This window comes from Cygnus atratus, chromosome 14 (genome assembly GCF_013377495.2).
Source record: "Cygnus atratus isolate AKBS03 ecotype Queensland, Australia chromosome 14, CAtr_DNAZoo_HiC_assembly, whole genome shotgun sequence".
In the NCBI taxonomy this organism is placed as follows: domain Eukaryota; kingdom Metazoa; phylum Chordata; class Aves; order Anseriformes; family Anatidae; genus Cygnus; species Cygnus atratus.
Window position 1 is genome coordinate 6,220,449 of NC_066375.1, and position 23,805 is coordinate 6,244,253.

At 59.1% G+C, this 23,805-nt stretch overlaps 3 protein-coding genes across 5 annotated transcripts; 2 read left to right on the forward strand and 1 right to left on the reverse strand.

The window, feature by feature from the left end:
• Positions 1-142: 142 nt before the first annotated feature.
• On the reverse strand, positions 143-12,403 carry DCTN4 (dynactin subunit 4). Of its 2 annotated transcripts, none has more exons than XM_035559722.2 (13): positions 12,161-12,403; positions 11,304-11,374; positions 10,735-10,913; positions 9,937-9,980; positions 8,919-9,026; positions 7,300-7,373; positions 7,090-7,202; positions 5,681-5,790; positions 4,599-4,672; positions 4,130-4,184; positions 3,536-3,643; positions 3,146-3,243; positions 143-2,448 (listed from the first exon to the last, which is right to left on the reverse strand). In XM_035559722.2, the coding sequence occupies exons 1-13, from the start codon at positions 12,293-12,295 to the stop codon at positions 2,235-2,237; spliced, it is 1,383 nt and encodes a 460-aa protein (XP_035415615.1). In that variant the 5' UTR covers positions 12,296-12,403; the 3' UTR covers positions 143-2,234. The 2 variants fall into 2 exon arrangements, with proteins under 2 accessions (XP_035415615.1, XP_035415616.1); XM_035559723.2 differs by lacking the exon at positions 12,161-12,403 and adding an exon at positions 11,534-11,889.
• Positions 11,134-16,622, forward strand: SMIM3 (small integral membrane protein 3). 2 transcript variants are annotated; one of them, XM_035559724.2, is made up of 2 exons: positions 11,134-11,215; positions 15,759-16,622. In XM_035559724.2, the coding sequence occupies exons 1-2, from the start codon at positions 11,211-11,213 to the stop codon at positions 15,928-15,930; spliced, it is 177 nt and encodes a 58-aa protein (XP_035415617.1). In that variant the 5' UTR covers positions 11,134-11,210; the 3' UTR covers positions 15,931-16,622. The 2 variants fall into 2 exon arrangements, with proteins under 2 accessions (XP_035415617.1, XP_035415620.1); XM_035559727.2 differs by lacking the exon at positions 11,134-11,215 and adding an exon at positions 12,141-12,259.
• Positions 16,623-21,480: 4,858 nt separating this feature from the next.
• Positions 21,481-23,721, forward strand: GPX3 (glutathione peroxidase 3). The gene is made up of 5 exons (XM_035559721.1): positions 21,481-21,752; positions 22,416-22,569; positions 22,683-22,800; positions 22,903-23,002; positions 23,098-23,721. The coding sequence occupies exons 1-5, from the start codon at positions 21,666-21,668 to the stop codon at positions 23,302-23,304; spliced, it is 666 nt and encodes a 221-aa protein (XP_035415614.1). The 5' UTR covers positions 21,481-21,665; the 3' UTR covers positions 23,305-23,721.
• The last annotated feature ends 84 nt before the right edge of the window (positions 23,722-23,805 follow it).

Below are 23,805 nucleotides of genomic sequence, written 5' to 3' on the forward strand. Positions count from 1 at the left end.
GGGGGGGCGGCGAAACCATTTGGACGGGGAGGCGGGGGGGGAGCGTGGACGAACCCATTGGGAATGGGAGGGGAGAACCCACGGGGAAGGGGCGGGGGGGGGAACCCCCTTTGAGCACCTCTGTATTCACTTAGATCGTTGCTTGCCCCTGAAACCACAGGAGGCCGAGCGGCAGCTTGCTTTATTACCACACCACGTCAAGCAGCAGGGCACGGGGCGCCCGTCGCGGGGTAAGAGCTCGCACAGGAGCAGGGCCGGACGGAGGCCGGACGGAGGGACAGAGGCCGGACAGCCGGACACAGCGAGCCCCTTCCCAGCGCCTGCAGGCGGGCACAGGCCCACCGAGCTGGGCCAAGCGCTCCGAGAACCACGACTGGACAAGGCGCCTTGGTTAGACCGAGGGGCAGGGAGCCCCCGAGCGGCACTGACGTCCCCGGGGGGGGCCCCGCCAACCTCAGCGGCATCCCCAGGCCCCCCCAGGGGAGGCGACCTGGGGCTCGGGGGCTCCCCCCAGCCCCTACCTCGTCCCCAGGAGGCCGTTTCCAGGAGTCAGAGGGGGTAGCGTTGGGGTTGGGCTGCCTACAGCCGAGAAGTCCCGGCCGCGGCTCGAGCGCTTCGCTCCGTGGAAAGGCAGAAGAGCAGCGGACGCTAGCGCTACACGTTAATAAACACAAACCACAGTTAAAGGCATGCTGTACGGCTGCGGGTAACCTACGCCGGGGTTGTAAAGGGGATGCCTCGCCGCTCCGAGGGGCGTTGCAGGACCTAGCTGTAAGGCGTGCTGCCCGCCGAGGCAGAGCTCTCGCTTTAGGGGGGACGCGGCCAGGCGCACCCAGCCCTCTGCTGCGCCCAAACCTCAACACGAGGGGAGGGAGGCAGCGTTATCCCTCCCTCCCGCACAGGGGAGGTGAAACTCCAGGCCGGCGGAGCCACGTCACGAGCGCCTTTTGAGCAGCTAAGCTGTAGCTGGCTGACAGGCACCCCCTTTCCCCCCCCCCCCCCACGTCAAAGCCCATCAGAAAAGGGTCGCGAAGGTAACCACCTCAACTGGGACTGAAACTGGAGGCTCCCGAGGAAGAGCGCTCTCACCCACCTGCACTGCGCTGCTGCAGCCAGCTGCTGCTGGGTATCCTGGATACGCTGCTCTTAATTACTGTTTGCAGCAGGGACTGCAGCCAAGTTCCGCCGCAGACAAATGATCTTTTCCCAGCGGTGCAGTGTGCGCTAGTTACAGTACAATGGCCCTTCCTCCTTTACAACCCCCCCCCCCAACTGGAAAAAGACAAAAGCACGAACTTGGACAACCTCCGCGGTTCCTTTTTGTACACCGGACCTAACTTTAACCGTCCACGTTTAGTACTCTTCACTTGCTACCTCTTTTAACACACATCTATTAATACCACGACCGCCAGGCAGCCTCTCAGGACCGCTACTGCCTCAGCAAAGAGACGCAGCAGGATCTGCTTTCCCAGCTTGTAATAATCGATCATGCTACCACACCCAGCTTGCAACACAACGGGCTTACAGCGCAGTTGGTCACCACTCAAATCCACGAACACTACAGTATACTACATTTTAAGGGCAAACCGATCATCTCCTCTGTGAAAAGCTGTATCACCCTGGCTAAGGAAGCTACATACGCCAGAGTCTTTTCACAAAAACAGAAGGGCTTCACGTCCGAGTGCTCCACGGCTACTTGAGGTATCCTACTAGGAAGCGGAAAAAGAAAAGAAAGCAGCATGCTGCTGGCAACAGCCTCGCCAAAACGCAGCAGACCTTGCCACCTCCTAAAATGTTTGTTCGAGAAGGGCACAATTCTGTGTGAGGTGAGACATTCACTATCAAGTACGTAACACTAGGCTTGTGGGCTGACGCGAAGAATAAAACAATACGGGTTCTTTTTCTTTGTCAACAAAGCCAAATTCAGCCAGGAGTAGTGCGAATCTGGAGAAAGCTAGCTCTTTCTGTGTGCTGAAACACGTGCTGCGAGTTAAACTAGCCTGTGGCAGTGTAGGGAAGCAGAGCGTAAGTTAGTGGGCACTACGATAAGAAGAGAACAAATCATCCCGACGCACAGCACCCCCACCCCGCAGCCTCCTCCTCGCGGCCTGGCTGGGGCGCGCGGCGCACAGCCCCTCGTCACAAAGGAGCGCTGCCGGAAGGTTTCACCAGGGTGCACTCGTTCACTGACAGTCCGTCCTGCGGCCAGCCACTGGGACACCAGTCGGGAGCTTTTACGGGAGCACTGGACCGAGGCTGAGCTCGACGTGATGGGTGAGCCAGATGACCTCGGAGATCTGATCGCCTTCCTCGCTGGGCCGGATCGGAGCAGCAAGGTTTTTAAACTCGTGCTTCATCTTAAAGCTCACGGTCACTTCGCCCTCCTCTTTCTGCGGGGTGACCTTGATGAAAACTCCTACCTTGTTGGCTTTTCTGAAGGCAATAATGCTGCAAGGCAGAAAACAAAAGAACTGGGTCAGCCGAGTTCTCAAACAATTGTTCGGAGACTTAATTCTGGTGCCGTGTAAGAGGGATGCTCAGTTTACAGCCCGCAGGCTGCACGTGCCCTGCCAGAACAATTCTGGTGTGTAGCTTACTCCCCGTTGCTCTTCTTCCAGGAGACGGCAGCCCCTCCTGCCCCGTGACCAGGATGTGGTACCCCCTTCACGCTGACAGCTGCTGACAAACCCACCACACAGAACCGGCCTGCTTTGGCCACAGGAGTTACGTACCCAGCCGTGCAACAGGGAGAGGCCGTTAATATTTGGCTCAAGTTGCTCCATAAGAGCCTGCAGAGCATATTTGGCTTTGAAGGCTGGAGGTACCTCAGTTGCACACCCTGCTGCGGAGTTCTGGGCACTCCTGTGAACCCTCTGCTCGCAAAGGGGAGGATTACAAAGTATTCCCAGAGAGAATCAGTACCACCACCTGTAACTCAACTGCCGTCCCAGCACACTTGCCTTAGAGGGCTCAAACATCTCCTGAATAGTCCAAACCACAAACAGAAGAGATTTGCACTGCTGATCTCCGACCAAAACATATGGTCAATATAAAGAAAAGTACCGAAGAGAGATGAGAGCAAATCACTTGGTTAAAGTGCCAAGTATTTAAGGGATAGGATGCCCACAGAACAGAGAGCACTCACTCAGGGTCATCCTGGAAGTCTTGAGGCTCTGCCAGCTCATCATACTCTGCTGCAGCATCTTTGCCAGCCAGAATAAGCTCCTTGGGAGGAACTGCCACCTGAAACGAAACAAAGAGAAGCAGCCTTTTAGTACTCACCACCTACCCTACGAGCAGGATAGAGCATTCCCCTTCTGCGGTCTGCTTTACTATGGCTTAACAGAAGTGATTCATCCTTGGCTCTCCTCTCTAATAGTGCCTAGTTACCACTCTGCCTGGGAAGCTGTGTATTTCTCCCTTGGGCTCTGGATCTCAGTGAACAGACACCACTTTAAAATACATTATGAGCTGATGCTTATGTTGGTGATGGTCATTTGTGCCCTCCTGATTTTCTTCCCTGGAGGCTTAATACCTTGGCAGTGCTGTTGATGTTGTCAGGGTCTCCCTCCTCACACTCCAGCAGGGTGACGTGCGTGATGTTCTCCACCGGATTGGTCAAAGTCAGAAGAACTTGGCTTTCCTGGAAAGATTCAAGAATCCCAGGTCAAGAAGCAATTATTCTAAAAGTCATCTTTACTGTGAGCACCTCCTCATCCTGTGACTGATAAACACCTTCAAAAACTGTCTCCCGTACTCAAAGGACTGAAAGCGAAGAGCCCCGTTCTGTAAGAAGGGTGGCAATGTCACGCAGCACTCTTTTTTTAATAGCAGAAATGTATGTCTTTGGACTCGAGCCCAGATACCAACCCCACACCTTTTATTCATCAGATATTATCACGTACTTGCAATGCCAGACATCGCACCGCACTGCAATCTACTCACGCAGAGTGGCAAGTACATGCAGTGTTATTCTGACCACTCCCTTAAACCCCGCGCCCTGTCTGCAACGAGCAGAGCCTTCAGGAAACATTCATCACACCCTGTAAGCTCCCAAAAAGATCCCACATGCACACCTCTCAGCTGTGACTCACCCTAAAACGTTTCTGGAAAAAAAAAAAGCACTGACCTTCATGTAGCGCAGGTTGGGAATGGACATGATTCTCACTTCAGGGATATAGTTGCTACAAGGAGAACGAAGCAAATGATCACAGCGAACTGTGCAGCTGTATATAACCTCGGTACGTAGTCACGGGCATCCAGCTAGACATGCTCAACACCACAAGAGTTTAGCTTACATTAAACAGATAAATAAAGCGCCCTTTTGCTACATAAGGCTAATCCTTTTAACTCCTGCTACCACATGGGGCTGGAACAGCACGCCGTGCCTTCCTTCAAATTGAGGTCTTCAGCAGATCACGAAGCAATGTTACTGAAGATTTACCCAGATACATACACAAAGTGACTACGTCATTGTAAGAAATGACGCAATCAATCACACAAGAGGTCAAATCGAAAGCACAAAAGAAATGGAAATACAAGGCTTTAACTAAGTATCGGTAGGCAGTTGTTTCCCCCAGCCCCTGTATCTTACTTACACAGCAACCAGCTGGATCTTGAATTTGATAGATGTTGGATTGAACTCTGGTTTGCTCAGGTTATGCTCACATTTCTGGAAGCAAAGATATTTTAGTAAACACCAGAAAACAGCGTGCAGTCACAAACTGATGAATCAGAGCTGCAGGCACAGTGCCACCGGCCACAGCATTACCCCTCTAGCACAGCGCACACGAAAGCTATCTCGGGGTGCGCAAAGTCAGACTGGTGTCAAGCTATTGGTATCTTGAAAACGTCATACCGGCAGAACTAGTGCAATCTCAGAAACACGAGATTGAGAGCCAGGATGAAAAATACTCAGACACTCACTGAACGCAGCAGGAAGAAGGCACAAATAACTGCAGCCCTTTGACTTATGCTCCAGAATCCATTAAATGGCCAACAGCTGCAACCCAAGACTGATCTGCTTGCAGACTACTCTTCCAATACAGTCCCAGCCTGACAGTAATTATTTCTGAGAAAATAATCTGCGTTTGCAAAGCATTTTGCATCTTAAATACTTACAATAATGTTGCTGTTAGCCTGGGAACTAGATAAATATCCCTATTCCACTGAAAAAGCAAGCAGCTTTTTGAAGATGATGTAGCAAGTCAAAGGCAGAACTTGGATTTAATTCTTGCTTGTCTTCACTTTACAGCTCTCTGCTTTTCCACTCTTTCTGCCTTAATTCTAGGGGCAGCTTCAGCACTCTACGCTGCCTTTCACTAACGTGTCGCTTACTGACTTGATCTTTGTCTTTAACAATAACAGACTTTTATAATGCCAACTGTACTGGCTGCCTTCTGTAATTCCTCTGCTAGGCAGAGCGCGCAGACCCTTCTGCAAATCCACCTTTGTGTCTCTCTCTCTCTTTGACAACAGGGCTACCCCCTCACATTTGTCATCACGTCAGAGATGTGACAGTCTCCCTTATAACTGCTAACAGCACCGAGAGAATGTGCTGGAGAACTTGGAACAACCAGAAGCATTTGAGCAGTTTCTTCTAAAACGAAATACTGAGCCCATTTCCCCACGGTCCAACTTCTGTGAGCCTAGAAGTGCCGTTTTGTATTTAGCCACCTACCCGACAGCGCAGCGAACGTTTGATCAGGAGATGCTTGTGACGTGGGTAGAGCTGGGAAGCACAGATCGGCTGGAAATCGGGCTGCAGCAAACGCTGATGCAGGGTCGTCACTGGGTGCACAACAGAAAACAAACCAAATTCATGTCTTACCCAGGCACTGGAACTCAAGCCAGATCGTAAGCATGTGCTGTGCTAACTGCAAGCGTGCAGCGCGCTGTGCAGAAATTTAATTTCACCCGCACCCACTAATTCAGAAGCCACTGGTAACTGTCACTGTTCCTGGCAGCGAATGAACGGGAGGGTAAGAGGTGTAAAAGGGCTGCCCTGACCGGGCACGGTAACATTTGTACAATACCAGTGCCAACCCAGGAGAAACAAGAAACCGTGATCTGTTTTTGAAGCGCAGCTGAGACGGCAGCAGTATTTTATTGCCATCTAGAAAATAAATTATGCTTTTGCAAAGGGCAAATCAGTTTTCATAGCTTTGTTACTGTCACGGCTGGGCACCGCACAAGTAGAACATTCAGCTTCTCAGCAAGGAGCTTGCGTAATTCAGACTCATGCAAAGAATTAGTGACTACATAGCTCCTAAGGCAAGGAACCACAGTGGCCAAACTCTCCATGGGTTTCTCCCCAAAAACAGGCTCCTCGTGAACATCCCAGTGCCTAACAGGCAGCGAGCCACCTGGCAGCCTCCCTGCCAGGGACCCACTGCAAGTTGTCTTCTGCACCAGCACCTGATTTTCACAACGCTGACAGAGTCTTATGAAAAAGATGATCTGCCTCTCTCCAAAAAGCTTTCATGAACTAATACTGGTGGACTCTGTGGTCCCACAGAACTACTGAGGAAACCTGACCTGCTTAAAGCCACCTCAGCGGGAAGCCCACATTGCTTCCTGTACCCACTGTTTTATCCCATTCACTCCCCAGTTTTCTGGGCCAATTTACAATATTTGCTGATTAAATCATGAGCCAACTAAAGCGTACGCAAGCTGTTCCAAGCTGATGTCAAAATAAGCACAATTGTTACTGAACAGACCAATTAAAGTGCCAACTCCCCAGCAGCACAACCACTTCCTTATTTCCTGCTAGTATTTGAAAAACGTCAGCCCTTTTCTCCATCCAAATGTTGACATTTTGCAAGCAGAGAAACTAAGACCAGCAAAGAAATGGAACAATAGTAAAGAGGCCTGATGTTTTTGGCTCTGAGCTTTCCACGTATAACATGAAGCTGGGCTGCAATCAAAATTATCATTTAAAAGGTCCAAAAAAAAAAAAATCACACCATTTCAACGACAACGTAAAAATTACTAAAACCCTGGAGCACTTGGAACTCTACCGGCAAGTTTCCGAGCACCGCCCATGTTATAAAATGGAATGGCAAAAGCGACAGAATATTAACGTATTACCCTCCGTCAGATTGATTGGTCTGGTGTAGTAATCCTCAGGAAGAGGTTCCACTTCTTCCACTGCATCAGCTGGCTCAATCTTGATCTCCTTTTGGTCTTCTCCTTCTTTCAGACTGACGCAAAATAAGGGAAAGTTTGGTCAGAGAGAACACCTCCTATCCTACACCTCCTATCCTTCCCCAAAAAAGCAACCCCAACCCAGAAACTCACGAGAGTCCAGCGAGAGCGCTGATCGGGGCGCCGGGCCTCTGGCGTTGAAGCCTGGTTCCCAGGCCGTATTTGTCCTACAGGAAAAAAAGCGCTGTCAGAAAAAAGGTCTGCTTCCTGCCAGGACAAAAAGACCTACTGCAAACTCACCCTCTAAAACTGCATGACAAGCATAGGGGAACAAGCAAATTAAAGCAAAAAGGGAAAGGTATTCAAGGTCTCTTGAGATCATTTTTCCTGCTCAAGCTGTTAGTAAGGAGAAAATTACCACTACACTGCAGATCGGAAGAGACAGGTGTGTGCGTACCGCTTATAAAGTTTTTGTTTCTTCCCTTAACTACCAGCCTGCACTGCTGACATGTTCTCTGTACTGAGCAACTGCACGTCAGGTAGTGCAGAATGAGAGTTCAACTGCCTAAAAACTGGGTAGACATGGGTTTGTGTCCATCTGAGGTGCTCTGCGGCACTCCTAGAAGCAGCCGGAGCGCTCAGCTTCCTACGAGCCTTGTTACCTGTAGGTCTGACTCTCTCACAAGGCACCACCAGTTGGCAGGAACAGCTGAGCTACTCCCCAGCTTTCTACAGCTGAAAAGCACACAAGACGTTCGGAAGCAATCTTCCTTCCGGGCAGAGCTGGAAATCCAATTCTCACCAAATGAGAAATGTGAGCGTCAGCCTACCCTGGTGATTCTTCACGGATCAGAAGACTGATGTTAGTGAAATTCCCCTCCGGCAGATGAGACGGCTGCGTCTTGGCCAGGCTTTGTGAAGGAATGCTTTTAAAACGTATGCTACTTACCCAAAGGCACTGCCTGCTTCTAAATTAGTAAGCGGTACTTTTTGTAACACGTTACCCTCTAACTAGTTAGCCTTCGGGCGCCTTTGTTCTAGGCACGTCCAAGTCAGAGGCCCTGAGGACAGGTGACGAGCAGGATACGTTACTGCCCTTCAGTTGGTACCGTGAGAGCTTTAACACCAGCAGAAACCGGGAAAAGACTTACCACTACGTGTATAGTGTGTTGCTGTGGAGAGCCCCCAAAATAGCAGCAGGTAGCAACGGAGACAAAAAATGCAGCCATAAGACACAAGCAAGGGCACAGAGCAGGCACAGTTAATTGAGAAGTAGCAAGCATACGCAGTCACCTGGCTGAACAAAGTAAGCATTTACCTGGCAGTTACAATAAACAAGTTATTCAGGCCACAATCGAGTGTTAAAGTTCAGTTCAGTTGAGATTTCACGCAGCAAAGCGCAGGACAATCCTGATCTGTTACTGAGCAGTGCTATGAAACTGTCCTGAGAGCTACCACCAGTATCAAGGGTGCAGTTGTGCTGCATTTCACTGCTGGGTAACGTATTCCTTCACATGGCAGCTACAAACCCTTCTGGCGCTACCAGAGAGGACTATTAGAGAGTGAGGCAATGCAATACACAACGATGCGTGCAAAACTACTCGTCCCCAAAGAAACCCGAGTGCCCTAGCGTATTTTCTTCATGTTCTCAATTAGGAAAAAAAAAAACAAAAGCAGAGCAGCCCTATCGTGCTACCACTCATCTAATTTTCCAAGCTGCTGCTGCTGCGCGTCGCTTCTCCTGTGCTGACAGCACGGTGCTCGCAGCTCACCGAGAAGGCCAGCGGCATGTAGTTTCGGCGTCGCACCAGCTTCTTGCGGTCCCGCTCGATCTTCTCCTTCTGAGCCAGCTGCTGGTAGTACTCCACCAGCTTGTTAATCTGGAGGGATCAGGAGGAACAGATACACGGTGAAAGGAGAACAAATGCCAGACCAGCTGCAGAAGCCGGCGTGTCTTAATATTTCTTAATCCACGCGCAGTTCACAAACTGATGCTCCTTTGGGAATGAGGCCCGTCAGAGAACAGCACCTTAGTCTGATTTTGCAGTTAGGTAACTGAGACTTTGTTCACACATTTGCCAGGACCGGACAGCATGATGTCGTGCGGTCATTAAAAGAGCAGTTTGGTTTAGTGCTGCAGTCAGCATCTCCCCGCCCAGAGGCTGATTTATGTTTAGTGCAGAGCCCTAACTGGTGACAAGGAAAGGTCACAGAGGTGCAATTCTGTTTTCCAGATCCTATAAGCACTGTCAATAAGAAAACAAGTTCTGTTCATGTGAAGAAAGCCCACCAAGCATACTGAATGATAGTAACTGGACGTAAGCCCCTTTTAGATTCAAGCCTTTTCTTCTCCCAGAGCAGCCTGCACATTTTTGAACTTGATTGCAGTAGGAGTTTTAAATGGAGACCAGTAAAGCAAAATCTGATGTGCTCTGTCACAGGTTAGCAGCACTCTCCCTTAGCTAGCAGCCTTCCCCACATTTTCCCAATTCCCCAAGACATACAGACACAACACGCTCATTAGTTTCATTTTAACAGTGCTGCTAGACATGATGCTTGCAACCGAGTTTCTTCTGAACAAGCAATTTCATACCATGACATCCATGGAAGAGCCCCTCAGAGGCCTTCCTTCCACTGAATTCAGTCAAGATAGAGATCATGAGCTGGACCTGGCATTCGAAGAATTATATAGGTGCAGAAAAAGCAACTAAGAGGGCTCGGCACCTCTAACAGCTCTTTCTAGCTGACACCACCTCAGCCTAAGCATGGCCTTTTCCTTCACTCACTCACCCTCTGCGTGTGGGGATTCTCCGGTTCCTGCCAGCCACCACTAGCTGCATGAGAAAGAGAAAGAACAAAGTCCTCAGGAGAAGATTTCTTGATTCCACACAGAAATCACCAACACCCAACTGCCTTGGACCTAGTAATGAAATATGACTTTCCCTATGCTCACTACACTTAACATTACAATTCTTCAAGTTCATACCTGCCTAACTATATACCTCCGAAAGCTTTTCCCAGGCAGGTTTGGGTTGAAGTCACTTGCCCAGCTTTTATATTGTGTTTTTATACAACTGCTGCTTGAGAGATACTCAGAACAGCACCCGGCAGTGACAGATGCTTTCTCCATGCCTTACACATCAAGAAATAGATAAAAGCTTTGTTCCAGTGCTGTCATTAAGAGGAAAAAATGAAGCGTGCCCCTGAAATAAGCCTAAGCAAACAAAAGTGACAGAAAATAAACTAGATTTCTATGCTGTTAGACCAAGCAACTTCAAAGACTCTGAAGGTATACGAGCAAGCTCTCCAGACTGGGGAGAGCCGACCAACTGACAGAGCCCCGTGTTTTACAGCTTCCTCACTAGTCAGGCAACATGAGCCTGGAAGCAGGCCAGATGTTACACTCACTCAGCTCTGCAGTCAAGACTTCACAGACAAGTCATTTTCCTGTGAATTCCCCAACTGTGACTCAAAACCTAGACAAATATTAAATTTATCATACAGCCAGAAACCACCTTTGATTATCTTTTAACTTCCGAAAGACACTGAACTCCTGCTGTTAGCCTCACGTCTTTGCCTGTCGCTTACCAACAGACTTATCTGCCATGCCCACATCCCGGGAAGTCCAGCGGCAAAACCCACAGGCCAGGTAATACGCTTTCTTCATTGTAGTTTTGGCTGGGTCATCGGGGAGCGGAGCAGGAATACTGGTGGCCCGGGTAGAAAGGGTGTGCATGCAGCAGGGGCAGTCAAAGCAGTTGGCGCACCTGGGAAGAGGAAAGCCTACATATGAGAGTGATCTGGCAAGGTCCAAATGCAGCCCACAGGCACAGGAAAATGCTTTCAACGTGCAAATCACGATTAAAATAATAAATCTTCTCATCTAACACAGCAGTACTAGAGGAAGGGAGGAGTTCAGAGTCCATGTAAGAATGGCAGCAATGAGAAACGCTGGGTGATACAACGCTTCTCTTTGTGGTTTGAGAGCAGGTCACCAAAAGAAGGAGAACATCAAGAGTACATAGCACATCACGGAAGGACACTTATTCCTCTAAGTGACTAAAATGTGGTAAGTGGTGTGATTTCTGAGGAGAGTTTCGAGTACACGGGTTCACAACGTAAGGAAGAGGCCGGCCCTGAGGAGAAACCACCCTTACCTATTCTTTTTCAGCTTGGCTTCGGCCGAGGGCATGTTTTCCAGGCAGCTGGGGCAGTAGTGCGAGTCCACCTGAGGAAGAGCACAGGCACATCGCAGCGCGCGGGCATTTAACGAGGCTCTGGGTCCGGCAACGGGCCGGCGATATTTGTGGTGACTCGGATCGCCCCTCTCAGCCCCAACTGATGCAACCGACATCAGCCCCTCTCAGCCCAAACTGCTGTTTAATACCATTAGCAGGGAGGCTCCTCAAAGCAAGGTGCTTAAACCAAACGTGAAGGGGCGGGTGCGGCCTGACAGGGGCCTTCCTTGGCCCCCAGGGGCTGCCTGGGCCGGCACAGGGGCTCCGTGAGGCGTTTCCCCTTTATTTTTGCCATTACTGCGGCAGCAGGCTTTATTAAGCCATTTTCCTTTTATTTTTCACAATTATCAGGTCCTTGGTCACCCACCGGGCCAAACCCCACACATTTCACAAGCGCCTCACGCCTGCCCCCAGGCTAATTTAATTAGAATTAATTAACGTTGCGACAATTAGCTAAGAGCAGACGACGAGACCCACCCCGCCTTTCACCCTCCCCCCGCCCTGTCACACCCCGACCCCCCTCAGGCACTGCCCCTCCCGCAGCTCCGCCCCCCCGCCCGCCTCCACCAATCACAGCCCTCTCCGCGCAGACTGACGCGAGCGCACAGCCAATCCAGCGCCAGGTCCCTCCCCCTCCCACACCCACCGCTCCCCGCGCTGCGCCCGCCCCCCGAGCCGCGCCGCCAGCCAATGGCGAGGCGGGATGACAAAGAGCGACGGGCGAGGCAGCCAACGGGTGCGCGCGGGGGGCAGCGGCGCGGCCGGGCCGGCGTTACCTCGTGCGAGACGCACTCGAGGGAGCGGAGCTCGCTGCAGTAGCGGCAGAAGTACAGCTGCGGCAGCGGCGCCCGCAGCTCCTTCTCGCCGCGCACCAGGTACAGCACCCGCTCCGACTGCAGCAGCGACGCCATCTTGCCGGGGGGCCGGCCGCCGCCGCGCGCCGCGCCGCCGCGCTGACGTCACCGCGCCGCCGCGCGCGCGCGCGCGCGAGGGACACGTCACCGCCCCGCCCCGCCCCCCTGCGGGGGTGGAGGCCACGTGACCAGCGGGGGGTTAACCCCTGCGGTGCCGCGGGGGAGTGGGGGGCGGTGCGCGAGGGGGGGGGGGGGGGTGCAACGTGCGAGGGGTTGTGCAAGGGTCTGTGCGACGTGCAAGGGTCTGTGCGAGGGTTTCGGCGGTATCCCAGCTGTGCCAGCCCGTGGGCACCACCAGTGCGGTGTGCAAGGGTCTGTGCAAGGGTCTGTGCGGTGTGCAAGGGTCTGTGCAAGGATTTGTACAGTATGCAATGATTTATGCAAGGGTCTGTGCAGCGTGCAAGGGTCTGTGCAAGGATTTGTACAGTATGCAATGATTTATGCAAGGGTCTGTGCAGCGTGCAAGGGTCTGTGCAAGGATTTGTACAGTATGCAATGATTTATGCAAGGGTCTGTGCAGCGTGCAAGGGTCTGTGCAAGGATTTGTACAGTATGCAATGATTTATGCAAGGGTCTGTGCAGCGTGCAAGGGTATGTGCAGCGTGCAATGGTCCGTGCACGGATTTATGCGGTGTTCAAGGGTTTATGCAAGGGTCTTTGCAACGTGCAATGATTTATGCAAGAGTATGTGCAGCGTGCAAGGGTCTGTGCAATGTGCAATGGTTTATGCAAGGGTTTGTGTGGCGTGCAATAGTCTGTGCATGGATTTATGCAGTGCACAAGGTTTTACGCAAGGGTCTTTGCAATGCGCAATGCTTTAGGCGAGGACTTGTGCAGTGTCCAATGATTTATGCAAGAGTTTGTGCAGCGTGCAAGGGTCTGTGCAGCGTGCAATGCCCGTGCAATGGCCGTGCATCACCTGCGTGCCTCGTGCAGCATTGCAATGGCCGTGCACTGCTGTCAGGCGTGCGCCTGCCCAAGCAGGACCTGGTGGCACAGGGCACGCGCAGGTAGCGGTGTCCCCACCTGCCCCGTGGGGTCCACGTGGGCGCTGCGGGGCACAGCACTGTCGGTGGGGAGCAGCAGAGCAGCGGGGCCCCCCCCCCGGCTGTGCCCACGGCCGGCTCCTGCATCGCTCGGCTGTCCCCGGGGCTGCACGAGGGTGCCCGTGTGCTGCCGTCCCTCGGGGCCTCTCCGTGCTAGGACGTGACGGGGACAAAACCAAACCAGACAAAAAGCAGCAGCCCCGTCTCGCGGGGGTCTGCCGAAAACCCCTCAGCGCTCGCCGAGCGCTCGGAGGGCAGAACGCGCATCGTGGCTCGGCTCCTGGGAACACCACCGAGGCTCCCTGCGCGGTGTCCTGCAGCGTCACCCCCCCCCCCCCCCCCCCGCAGCCCCGTCCCCAGCCTCTGCCTCCCCGTGCAGCTCCGGAGGAAAGCCGCGAGGCTTCCTCTGCGTGCCGATAAGGCCCCCGCCGGCTTTATCTGACGGCAGCAGCCAGCACCGGCCGATGCCCCGCGCCCTCCTGCCCTGGCTGCTGAGCGCACGTGGGGCCTCTCCTGCTGCGTGGTGCTGGGCAGGGCGGCGCTGCGTGGCGGTGCTCAGCCGCGGGACGTCCGGTACTGTGTCTGGCCCTGCACCTACCCCTGCAACTGTCCCCGTGTCAGTCCCCACATTTGTCCCCGTGTCTGTCCCCACATCTGTCCCCACGTCTGCCCCGTGTCTGTCCCCGTGTCTGTCCCCGTGTCTGTCCCCGTGTCTGTCCCCACATCTGTCCCCACATCTGTCCCCACGTCTGCCCCGTGTCCTGCCCCACATCCAGGCTCGTGTCTGTCCCCGCATCCCTCCCCACGTCTGTCCCCGTGGCTGTCCCCACTCCTGTCCCCACATCCACCCCGGTGTCCACCCCGCACCCCGCAGCGGGTGCTGACCCCGGCCCCCCCCGTGCTCCCCCTGCCCTCCCTTCCCCTCCTCTCCTCCCTGTCCCTGCCCTCCCTCGCCCGGCCCCATCCCTTCCCCTTCCCTTCCCTTCCCTTCCCCTCCCCGCCCCGTCCCTCCCCCTGCAGCCGCCCCGGGACCGGGCAGGGGCACGGGGCAGGACGGGACGCGACCGCTCCCGGCCGCAGGTGAGGGCCCGGCACCGGCCCCGGGGGCTCCGGGCACCGGGGGGGGGCTTCGCGCATCGTCCCCGCGGGGCCGCGGGGCAGCCCGGTGCTGCTGAACCCCCCCCCCCCCAACGCGTGTCCCCGGGGGCACCCCCAGCACGGCGGGGGCAGATCCGGACTGTTCCCCCCGGGGATGGGATGGGGGCTGGGGTGGATGGGGCTGGGGCTCGGGTGGGGGCTGGGATGGGTGGGGGCTGGGGTGGGGGCTGGGGTTGGGGTGGGTGCTGAGCCTGGGATGGATGGGCACTGGGGCTGGGATGGGTGGTGCTGGGATGGATGGTGCTGGGGCTGGAATGGTGCTGGGGCTGGGAGGGATGGGTGCTGGGGCTCGGATGGGTGCTGGGGCTGGGATGGGTGGTGCTGGGATGGGTGGTACTGGGATGGATGGTGCTGGGATGGGTGGTGCTGGGATGGGTGGTGCTGGGATGGGTGGTACTGGGATGGATGGTGCTGGGATGGGTGGTACTGGGATGGGTGGTGCTGGGGCTGGAATGGTGCTGGGGCTGGAATGGTGCTGGGGCTGGGATGGATGGTGCTGGGATGGGTGCTGGGGCTGGGATGGATGGTGCTGGGGCTGGGATGGATGGTGCTGGGATGGATGGTGCTGGGATGGGTGCTGGGGCTGGGAGTGCAGCCCACACGCGCTCCAACCCCGAGCCCCCACTCGGGGCGGGGGGAGTGGCACCACCCCGATGCCCTCCATGCCCCGGTGCCCTCCCCATTAGCGAGCCGTGCTGCTAATTAAGCCATCGCTAATTAAGCCATCGGCTGCGTGACTCAGCGGGGAGCTGCGGGAGGGGCCGGGAGGTGCGGGGGTGCTGTGCCGGGGGGGGGTTTGGGGGCCGCTCGGGGTGCCTGAAGCAGCCACTGCCCCCCGGGAGGCTTCGTCCTGGCCGCGTCCATCCCCTGAGCCCAGGCACCCGCTGCTGGGGCTGGGCTGGGGCAGTGCCCTGGGGGCAGCGGTGGGACGCCCGCCTGCCTTCATCAGCTCCTTTAATTGCAGCAGCAATTAGCTGGGAACTCGCTTGCTTTTTTTTTTTCTTTTTTTTCTTTTTTTTTTTTTTTTCCTTCCCCTGGGCTTTCATCCAGCCGCATCAGAGCGCGCCATAAATCCCGATCTTCCTGGAGGAGCTTTGGCCGAGGCTTTGTGCTCTCCAAGGAGCCGAGGCTGGACGTGATGTCCCCGGGGAGAGCCACGGGGTGCCGAGCGCCCTGGGGGGGGCCCCTGGCTGCCCTGCGGATCGGGGAGGGGGCAGCCCGGTCACCCCCCTCCCCCCGCCGCACCTCCCTTTCAGGATGGACCCCCACGACCCCACCGCCCTCCCCAAGCACATCCTGGACATCTGGGTCATCGTCCTGATCATCCTGGCCACCGTCCTCGTCATGACGGCCCTGGTGCTCTGCCCGGCCACCGCCGTCATCGTCTATCGGGTGCGGACTCACCCCACGCGCAACAGCATCGTGTGAGCCTTTGGGGGGCGGGGGGGGGGGGCTGGGCCCCCGTGCCGTGGGGCACCCCCAGGGCTGGGCACGAGAAGATGGGGGCAGGAGCCGGGCTGAAGGCACCGAGCGCCCCGGGAGCAGCAGGGAGGCTGTGCCCCGGAGATGTGTGACTGTGGGGACGTGGAGATGACGCCTGGACGGAAACAACTCGGTCCCGTGGTGCTGAGCTCGCCTTTGCTGGTGACCCCGTCCCCTCGCAGCAGCGTTATCCCCCGTCGGGACCCTCCCTGGGATCAGCAATGACCCTAAATGCCCAGCAAAGCTGCTCCCTCCTGGGAGTCCCAGCTCTCGGGGTGCTTGGAAAAGAAGAGTGGAAGCAAGGCGACGGATGCGGCTTCTGGTTGAGCATCCAGAGACTCTGCTAAAGAGTTGGTGAAAGCGCCCGTCCCAGCTGCAGGGCAGAACAGCAGCTGGCACCAGCTTTCCCACGTCCCAGGTATCAGCCGAAACCGCAGGAGAACTCCGTGGGGCGCTTGGGTCCTCCGCATCTCATGGCGTTGAGGAGCGCGGGCAGCCCGTGGGCAGCCCGTGCCCGCATGCCCCTCGCCTGCCCCGCTCTCCCCGTGGCACAGGCAGCAAAGGGGGCTCCTGCCCAGGCCCAGACCAGGGCCTGAAAAGCTCTCGGACTGCTAGAAAATAAACAGGGCTTTACTCCGCGCGTGCGTCGCGCAGCTCTGTGCACGCTGCGCGTGGTGTCCGGGCGCACGGCGGGGTCCCCTGGGTCCTGAATCCTGAGCAGGGGCTGCCGGTGCCCGGGGGCTTTCTGGCGGTGCTGAGCGCGGTGCGGGGCCGGGGCCGCGTTTCTCGGGCGTGGGCGACCTGCGTCGCTGCCCCCCGCGGGCGCCCCGGCTCGCCCGCAGCCCTGCGCGTGGCAGGAGCCCCGCAGCACCCGGCGTCCCGGTGACTCGACGCCAGCGAGGTCGCGAGCCCCGGGATGGATCAGGCTGGGATGCGGGAAACGCGCCGGTGGCGCTGGTGGGAAGCGGGTTAAACCCTGGTTTCACGGCTGAGGAGTCAGCCCCTTGGTTGCTGAAGGCTGGAAACGGGGCCGGGGGGGGGGAAGGAGCCGCTCAGGGAGCCCGGCGTGGGGACACGGGCCCTGGGGAGTTTTTGTTCCCGGCTCTGCCATCCCCTCCCCTCTGGAGTCGAGTTTACAGCACTCGAGGTTACACCCGGAGATATTTGCCCGACACCCGGCGCTGGCTGTCCTTTGTTCCTCCCTTCTCCCTCCCTCGCTGGCACACGCGGTGCCGGCAGCTGGAGGCGATGACGCCGGGTCCGAGCAGCCCCCGCTCTGCGTCCCCCCCTGCTCCCCGTCCCACCCGGGCTGCCAGCAGCCTCGGCGGCCCCGCAGGGAAATCCGCGGCGGCGGCACGGGCGCAGCTTCCAGGAACCGGCGCCGAGCAGCTTCGCTGCGAGAGGAAGAGGCAAAGCCACGAGTCTGGCTGCGGGTGGCGAGGGAAGCCTGGCCGGGGGGGGCGAAACGCTGCCGAGGAAAAGCCTGCGCAGCCCCCGCAGCCCTTTCTGGGGTCATTTCCAGCTCCCCGAGCCCCTTTTCTCCGGGGCGGTCTGGGGTGCGTGCGAGGTTGCCTTTCGTGGTGGGAGTTTTCTGGGAAGCATCGCAAACGTTTCCAGGAAAGGCACTGAGAAGGAGGCTTTGTTAACAGCAACAAGGCAAGGAGCCACTCGGAACAAAACGGCAACAGAGGGGAGGGCGAAGGGGGAGCCGAGACATTTTTGAGGCGTGACAAGGGGGGGACTGGGCTCAGGCTGCTGCACGCTTGGAAATTCCTCCTCCCGAGGGCGAGCAAGATAAGCAAATCCTCCCGGGGCCCTCGCTCGGAGCAGCGCCCGAGGTTGCAGGCAGCCTTCGCGTGGTGTTTTGCAGGAGAAAAAATGCCTTCTGCTGCCCAAAGGGAGCCGGTGGCTCACGACGTGTACACCGAGGGGGGGTCAGTGCAGGTGCCGGAGCACGCCGGGGGGGGAGGCTGCCGGCCCCAGGGCCGTGGAGGCTGCTTGCGGCGAGGTGCTGACGCAGGATGTTGTTTTTCAGCTCGCTTCCGAGCGGTGACGAGAGCCGCAGTGAGCACAAAAGCAGCCGGCTCGCCTGCCCGGCTCGTGCGTAACGCTGCCCAGCGGCACCGCGGAGGTGGGGGCTCCCTGGGAGGGTCGTGGGGGGCTCCGGCAGCAGCCCCCCCCCGTGCTAACCCCAGCTTTTCCAGCCTGTCCCTGCAGGTCCCAGGCAAATGGGGAGGGAAGGGGACAGGGTTTGCGCAGCCATAAGAGGCTTGGTGATGCATTTCCAGAGGAGAGCAGGAGCCGACCCCGAGCATCTTGGCCCCGGGGGCAGAGGCAGCGTTGCCTGCAGCAGCTGCTGGCGCAGGACCCAAACAGAAACCCCACGGCCCCACAGGGAGGCTCACGGGGTACCCAAGCCGCCCTCCGTGCTCCTGGCTGCAGCGGAGCCTCCAGGAGCAAACAGGGGAGTCCTCGCGCCCCGTGGGCTCGCCGTTCCCCCGCTTTGGGAGAGAACAAATCCCAGCTGGGGGCGGCGTGGCCTGGGGGCTCCTTTGGCCAGAGGGAGATGGGGAGCACCCAGAGGTCACCTGCATCCCCTTCGCTGCCCGGCCCGGCCTCTCTCCCATCAGAGCTTGTTTTGCTTTTGCCTCCCGTTGCACACCTAGAACAAAAGTTCAGAGGTTGCCCTGGGATTGACGCTGCGCCAGTGCCACGCGCCGGCTCCCAGGCTGTGTCCAGGACGCACAGGGGACCCCCCCCCGCCTTGCTGCGGAGAAGGGACAAGCACTGCCAGGGGACGCGGGTTTGGAGGTGATGGGCTGCAGAGCACCTGGTGCTGTGCTGCACGCCCGGGCGATGGCAGGCAGGATGCTGCTGGCCCTTGGGGAGGCGGCGGTGGCGGTGACGGGGGCTGGAAGCGCCGCTGGCCTCCAGCCTCAGCCCCCTGCCAAACATCTGCAGCAGGCAGGGGCTGGCTCCAGCCCGGCTCCGGAGGAAAAACATCCGAGGAGGGAGGTTCACGTGCGGTCAGCCCGCTCCGTGCTCCCTCCGCTCGGGGGGGATTGGCCCCTCGAGCTTGTGGGGATTTGGGGCTGACGTGCCCAGGGTCCCGCCGGACCTGGTGGCAGGGCTGGGGGCCCGCTGACCGTGGCTCGTTAGATCCTTCCCCATCCCCTAGCCCTCTCTCCGCGGAGGCTGGTTCAGCGCCAGGACCCAAGGAGCAATTTATTTTTATTTTGGTTTCGGAAAAAAAAAAAGCAGTTCGGGAGCAGGTCAGCCTTTCCGTGCGCGTGGAGGCGATTAGGGATGTGTGGAGGGGCCACGGCCACGCCGTGCCACAGCTGGGTGCAGCCCTCCTCCCGGCCCCAAGTCCCTGGGAACGACAGGAAAGCTACCCAAACCCCACGTGGGCAATTAGGGCATGGAAGAGGAGTGGGAGGCTCTTCCTGTGGTGGGAAATAGTGGGGAGGGGGCACAGCCCCGAGCAGCTCCGTGTGCCCAGGGTGCGCAGCGCCGTGCTGGGCACGCTCCGGTCCCTGCCGGCTGCGGGACGTGAGCGACGTGTCAGCCCCGAGCTGCAACCCCACCGTCCCAAACGCCCCCCCGAGCCCAGGAGGTGGGAGGGGAGGGTCGAGCCTGCTTACTCTGGCTCCCACAACCTCTTTGGTTTTGGCAAGGAGCCGCCTCGCGCCGCCCACGGCCACAGCTGCGAGGGGTGAGCGGAGCATCCCGAGCACCCCCTGCCACGGGAGCTGCGGCCAGCACGTCGCTCGGGGCTCTGAGCGCTCCCCAGGCAGCGGCTGAGCGTTGCAGAGGATTTTGTCTCCCACCCTGCAGTCTGCTGCCCGAGCCAGGAATCTCCATCCGGGGGTGGAGAGGTCAAAAAGGCACTTTTATTTTTTGCTCTTGTTTGTGTGGAGCGGGAGGACCGCCCTGCAGCGCTCCGGGACAAGCTCTAGGGAAGGGCTAAGCCGCTTCTCCATAGCGGTGCTGGCCCAAAGCTTTGGGAACTGCCACCCATGACAGAGGGACCCGCAGTGACTGCCCCACGGCCTGGCTCTGGGGTGCCCTCCATCCGGAGGCACCGCTCCCTCGTGCGGGGAGGGGACCCTGCGCCGGCTGTCCCCTGCCGCGGGCATGCCCCGTCCCCTCTTGTCCCTAGTAAGGACCGGAGGTTCAGTGCTCTGCAGCCCTATTTCCCCGATTTATTAAGCAAGCCCAGCTGCTTTCCATCAGCAACGTGTCCCTGCCTGCGGCATTTCCCTCGCTGGCCTCGAGAAGCCCCCAGGGCCGCTCACCCCAGCACAGTGAGCGTCCCTGCTGCTCCCTCCCGCACCAGCATTGGCCCAACAACTGCCCCTAAACCTCAAACCGCTGCCGGTGGGTGCCAAGCGCAGCCCCCCGGGTGCCCCTTTCCACATCCCAGCTCCTCCGTGCACCCAAGCCCCTGCCCAGCTCCGTGGGTTTGCAGCCAGCCTGTCCCAGCACGTCCCGTTCCTGCCTTCGCCCGTGGGACGCGGATTGCTCCCAGCCTCCCCCGAGGCTGTGGCCTCGCTGCCCTTCCCCGGAGGCTGCTGTGACAGCGAGGTCCTTGACAAAGCCTTGGCAGGGCTGGCCCTGCTTTCTAGCAAAGACAAACTCCCATGCTGGTGCTGGCAGCGGGCTGTTTGGGGTCCCCCGGGGCTCTCCCACTGCCACCCTTTGCCCCAGGCCGGTCTCCCCCCTGACCGCAGCCTCACCCCAGCTCCCCTCCGGCCGGTCAGTCCCCCCATTAACTTATTTTAAGGGGCTTAAGGGAATTTACACCTCACCACGGATATTTCCTTGGAGCCAGCCCAGGATAAATGTTTGCATTCCCCGGTTATGCAAGCAGGGCCCTGGAAATTCCTCTCCCAGGGGACGATAAGGGCTAAGGGACCGCCGCGCCCTGCCCTCGGCCGGTGAGCACAGCATCGCGCCGCGGGCACTGCGGGGCAAAGCCCCCCCAGCCCCGGGGTGGCTTTTAGGAAAAATGGGAAAGCCTCATTTGCTCTGGCTGCAAACTCGAAGCTCGATTGATGCTTCTTCACCCCGGAGCAGCACGGCCGCGAGGGGAGAGGGCACTGGAGCTGGGGGGGGGGACCCCACGGACCCCTGCCCAGCCTCCCGAGGGATGCTGACGGAGGGATGCTGACGGAGGGATGTTCGTGGAGGGACGTTCGTGGAGGGATGCTGATGGGGCAGTTCGGTGCTCAGCTCCCAGCACCCCGTCCCCACCCGGGGGTGGCAGCAGGCTGTCACCTCAGCCCGGCGACCCCCACCCGGCACCCCTTCGCTTTCCACCCCGCAGCGCGTTGCTCCCACGAAACCCAAACCCCGCGCCACGAAAGTGCCACCCTGGCCCCGCCACCTTCTCCCCCTTACCATAAAAAAACAAACAAACAAACGACAAAAAAAACCCAACCCCCTTAAAAAATCGCCCCCCCCCGGGGCCCGGGGCGGGGGCGCTTTGCGCAGCGGCCGCCCCAGGGCGCACACGGTTAACGCGCGGCCCCGTCCCTCCCGGCGGGGATTGGCTCCGCGGGGCGGCCCCGCCGCTATTTCCCCGTCGCCACCGGGCTGGGAGAGGGCAGAAGGCGGCGAGGCTGAGCCCCTCCGTGCCGCGCTTCCCCGGGGGGGGGTTGCCCGCGACCGCCCCCGCCATGGGGAGCTGGTGCCGGGGAGCTTGGATTTTGTCCCTCGTCTTGGCCGGGTTCGCGCAGCCGGGGCAGAGCCAGGAGAGGGAGAAGGTACGGGGGGGGGGGGGGGGGGGGGGGGGCGTCCCCCTCCCCGCCACGGGGACCGCGGGGATGGGGGCGTGGGGTCGGGGAGAGCAGCGGGGGGGGAGCCTCGTGCGCTGCCGGGGCGCGGAGCGGAGCAGGATCGGGCCCCACGGAGGCTGAGCCCCCCTCCCCGTGACTCTCCGTCCTGCCAGCTCCCAAAATAGCCCCCGGGTGCCACTTGGGTGCCTGGCTCCTGCCACGGGAAGGGGAGGTGCCCCCCCCCCCCGGTTAACCCCCTGTCCTCGCACTTCCCCGCGGGGGGCCTGATCCTGCCCCGCTCCGCCCGGTGCCCGGGACCGGTGCCGGGTGCGCAGCGACGCGGCCAGCCCTCGCGGGGCTGTTTTCCTCCGGGTTCTGGCACGCTCGGGCCGCTCGCTGGCCTCTCGCCTTCCTGAGAGATCCCCGCCGGGTAAACATCCCTGCCGAGCCCTGGCCCCGCTGCGTGAGCGTGCACCTATTTGCACGCGCGTGTGCGTGAAGCTGCCCGGCTCCCCGCCGCGACCTGGGCGCACCGCAGCCAGCCCTGCGCCCGGGTGGCAGGAGAGGTGACGGTGACCGCGACAGCCACCGCCCCTGCCCCGTGGGTGCGGGTGGCCGTGGGACACCCCCGTCCCGCTCCCCGTCCCGCAGGTGAAATGCTATGACTCGGTGCGGGGCACCATCTACGACTACGGGGCCCTGACCATCGACGGGGACGAGTACATCCCCTTCAGGAAGTACGCGGGGAAGATGGTGCTCTTCGTCAACGTGGCCACCTACTGAGGGCTGACCCTGCAGTACCTCGGTAAGGAGGGGACGGCCCCGGGGGGGTCCCTGGGGAAGGGGGGACGCTGCACCCAGCAGCAGGATCCTGGCTCCCGGCCCCGCTAACCCAGCCCCGGCTCTGCTTGCGCGCAGAACTGAATGCACTACAAAATGAGCTGGGGCCCTACGGGCTCGTGGTCCTGGGCTTCCCCTCCAACCAATTCGGGAAGCAGGAGCCTGGCCAGAACTCCGAGATCCTCCCGGCGCTGAAGTGAGTACCGCGGGGGTGCTGTGAGCCCCCCAGCCCGGCGATGAGGTTTGGGGGGCCCCTGCTGTGGGTGAGACGCGGGTCACCTCCTGCTGTCCCCCGCAGGTACGTCCGGCCAGGAGGCGGCTTCGTCCCCAACTTCCAGCTCTTCCAGAAAGGGGATGTGAACGGGGCCAAGGAGCAGAAGGTCTACAGCTTCCTGAAGGTGGGTGCTGTGCCAAGGGGGGGGGGCAGCGCCCAGCTTGCTTTTTTTTTTTTTAGGGGGGGACGAGGCACTGACCTGTCACCCCCGCCTTGCAGAACTCCTGCCCACCGGTGGCGGAGGAGTTCGGGAACCCCAAGAACCTCTTCTGGGAGCCCCTGCGGAACCACGACATCAAGTGGAACTTCGAGAAGTTCCTGGTGGGCCCCGACGGCGTGCCCGTCATGCGCTGGTACCACCGCGCCAACATCGCCATCGTGAAGAACGACATCATCGCCTACATGCGGCAGCAGCGGGGCCGCTAGGGCCGGTGGCACCGGGGTGGAGCGGGTCACCCCCAAGATGCCCTCTCCCCCCTGGAGATCCAACCCCATGCTGCATCACCGTCCCTCTCCCCAAGGACCAGTCCCACCGCGTCCTCCCCACCTCCACCCCTGCTGGTGACCCCCCCCCCCCCCCCCAGGCCAGCAGCTCACCCCCCCGCTCAGCGGGCGCAGGGGCCGCCCCCCCGGGGGCAGAAGATCGCATCTCCATGAAGGCCTGGCCCGAAAGCCCCCGGCGTGGGGCGGGCCTGGCCTGATCCTGCCCGGGCGCGGAGCAGCTCTTCAGTGCATTCAGGCTGCCCGCGGTGCCGCGCAGGGACGCGCTCCTCTCCCAGCCCGGGGCGCCGGCCCCTGTGCTCCCCCCCTAGAAATGCCAAATAAAGGCTCTGCAAACGCGCAGCCCTGCTTCTGCAACAGGGGTGGGGGGCACCGAGGTGGGGACAAAGGGGGGGGGACACAGGAGTCACCTACCTCGGCTATGGG

Excerpts from the sequence above, each read along its gene's own strand:
- DCTN4 (XM_035559722.2), bottom strand. The coding sequence starts at position 12,295 with ATGGCGTCGCTGCTGCAGTCGGAGCGGGTGCTGTACCTGGTGCGCGGC. Across the intron at positions 5,791-7,089 it reads ACCAATCAATCTGACGGAGG|TGACGACCCTGCATCAGCGT; the intron begins GTAATACGTTAA and ends TTGTGCACCCAG. Across the intron at positions 3,244-3,535 it reads ACATCAACAGCACTGCCAAG|GTGGCAGTTCCTCCCAAGGA; the intron begins GTATTAAGCCTC and ends GTTTCGTTTCAG.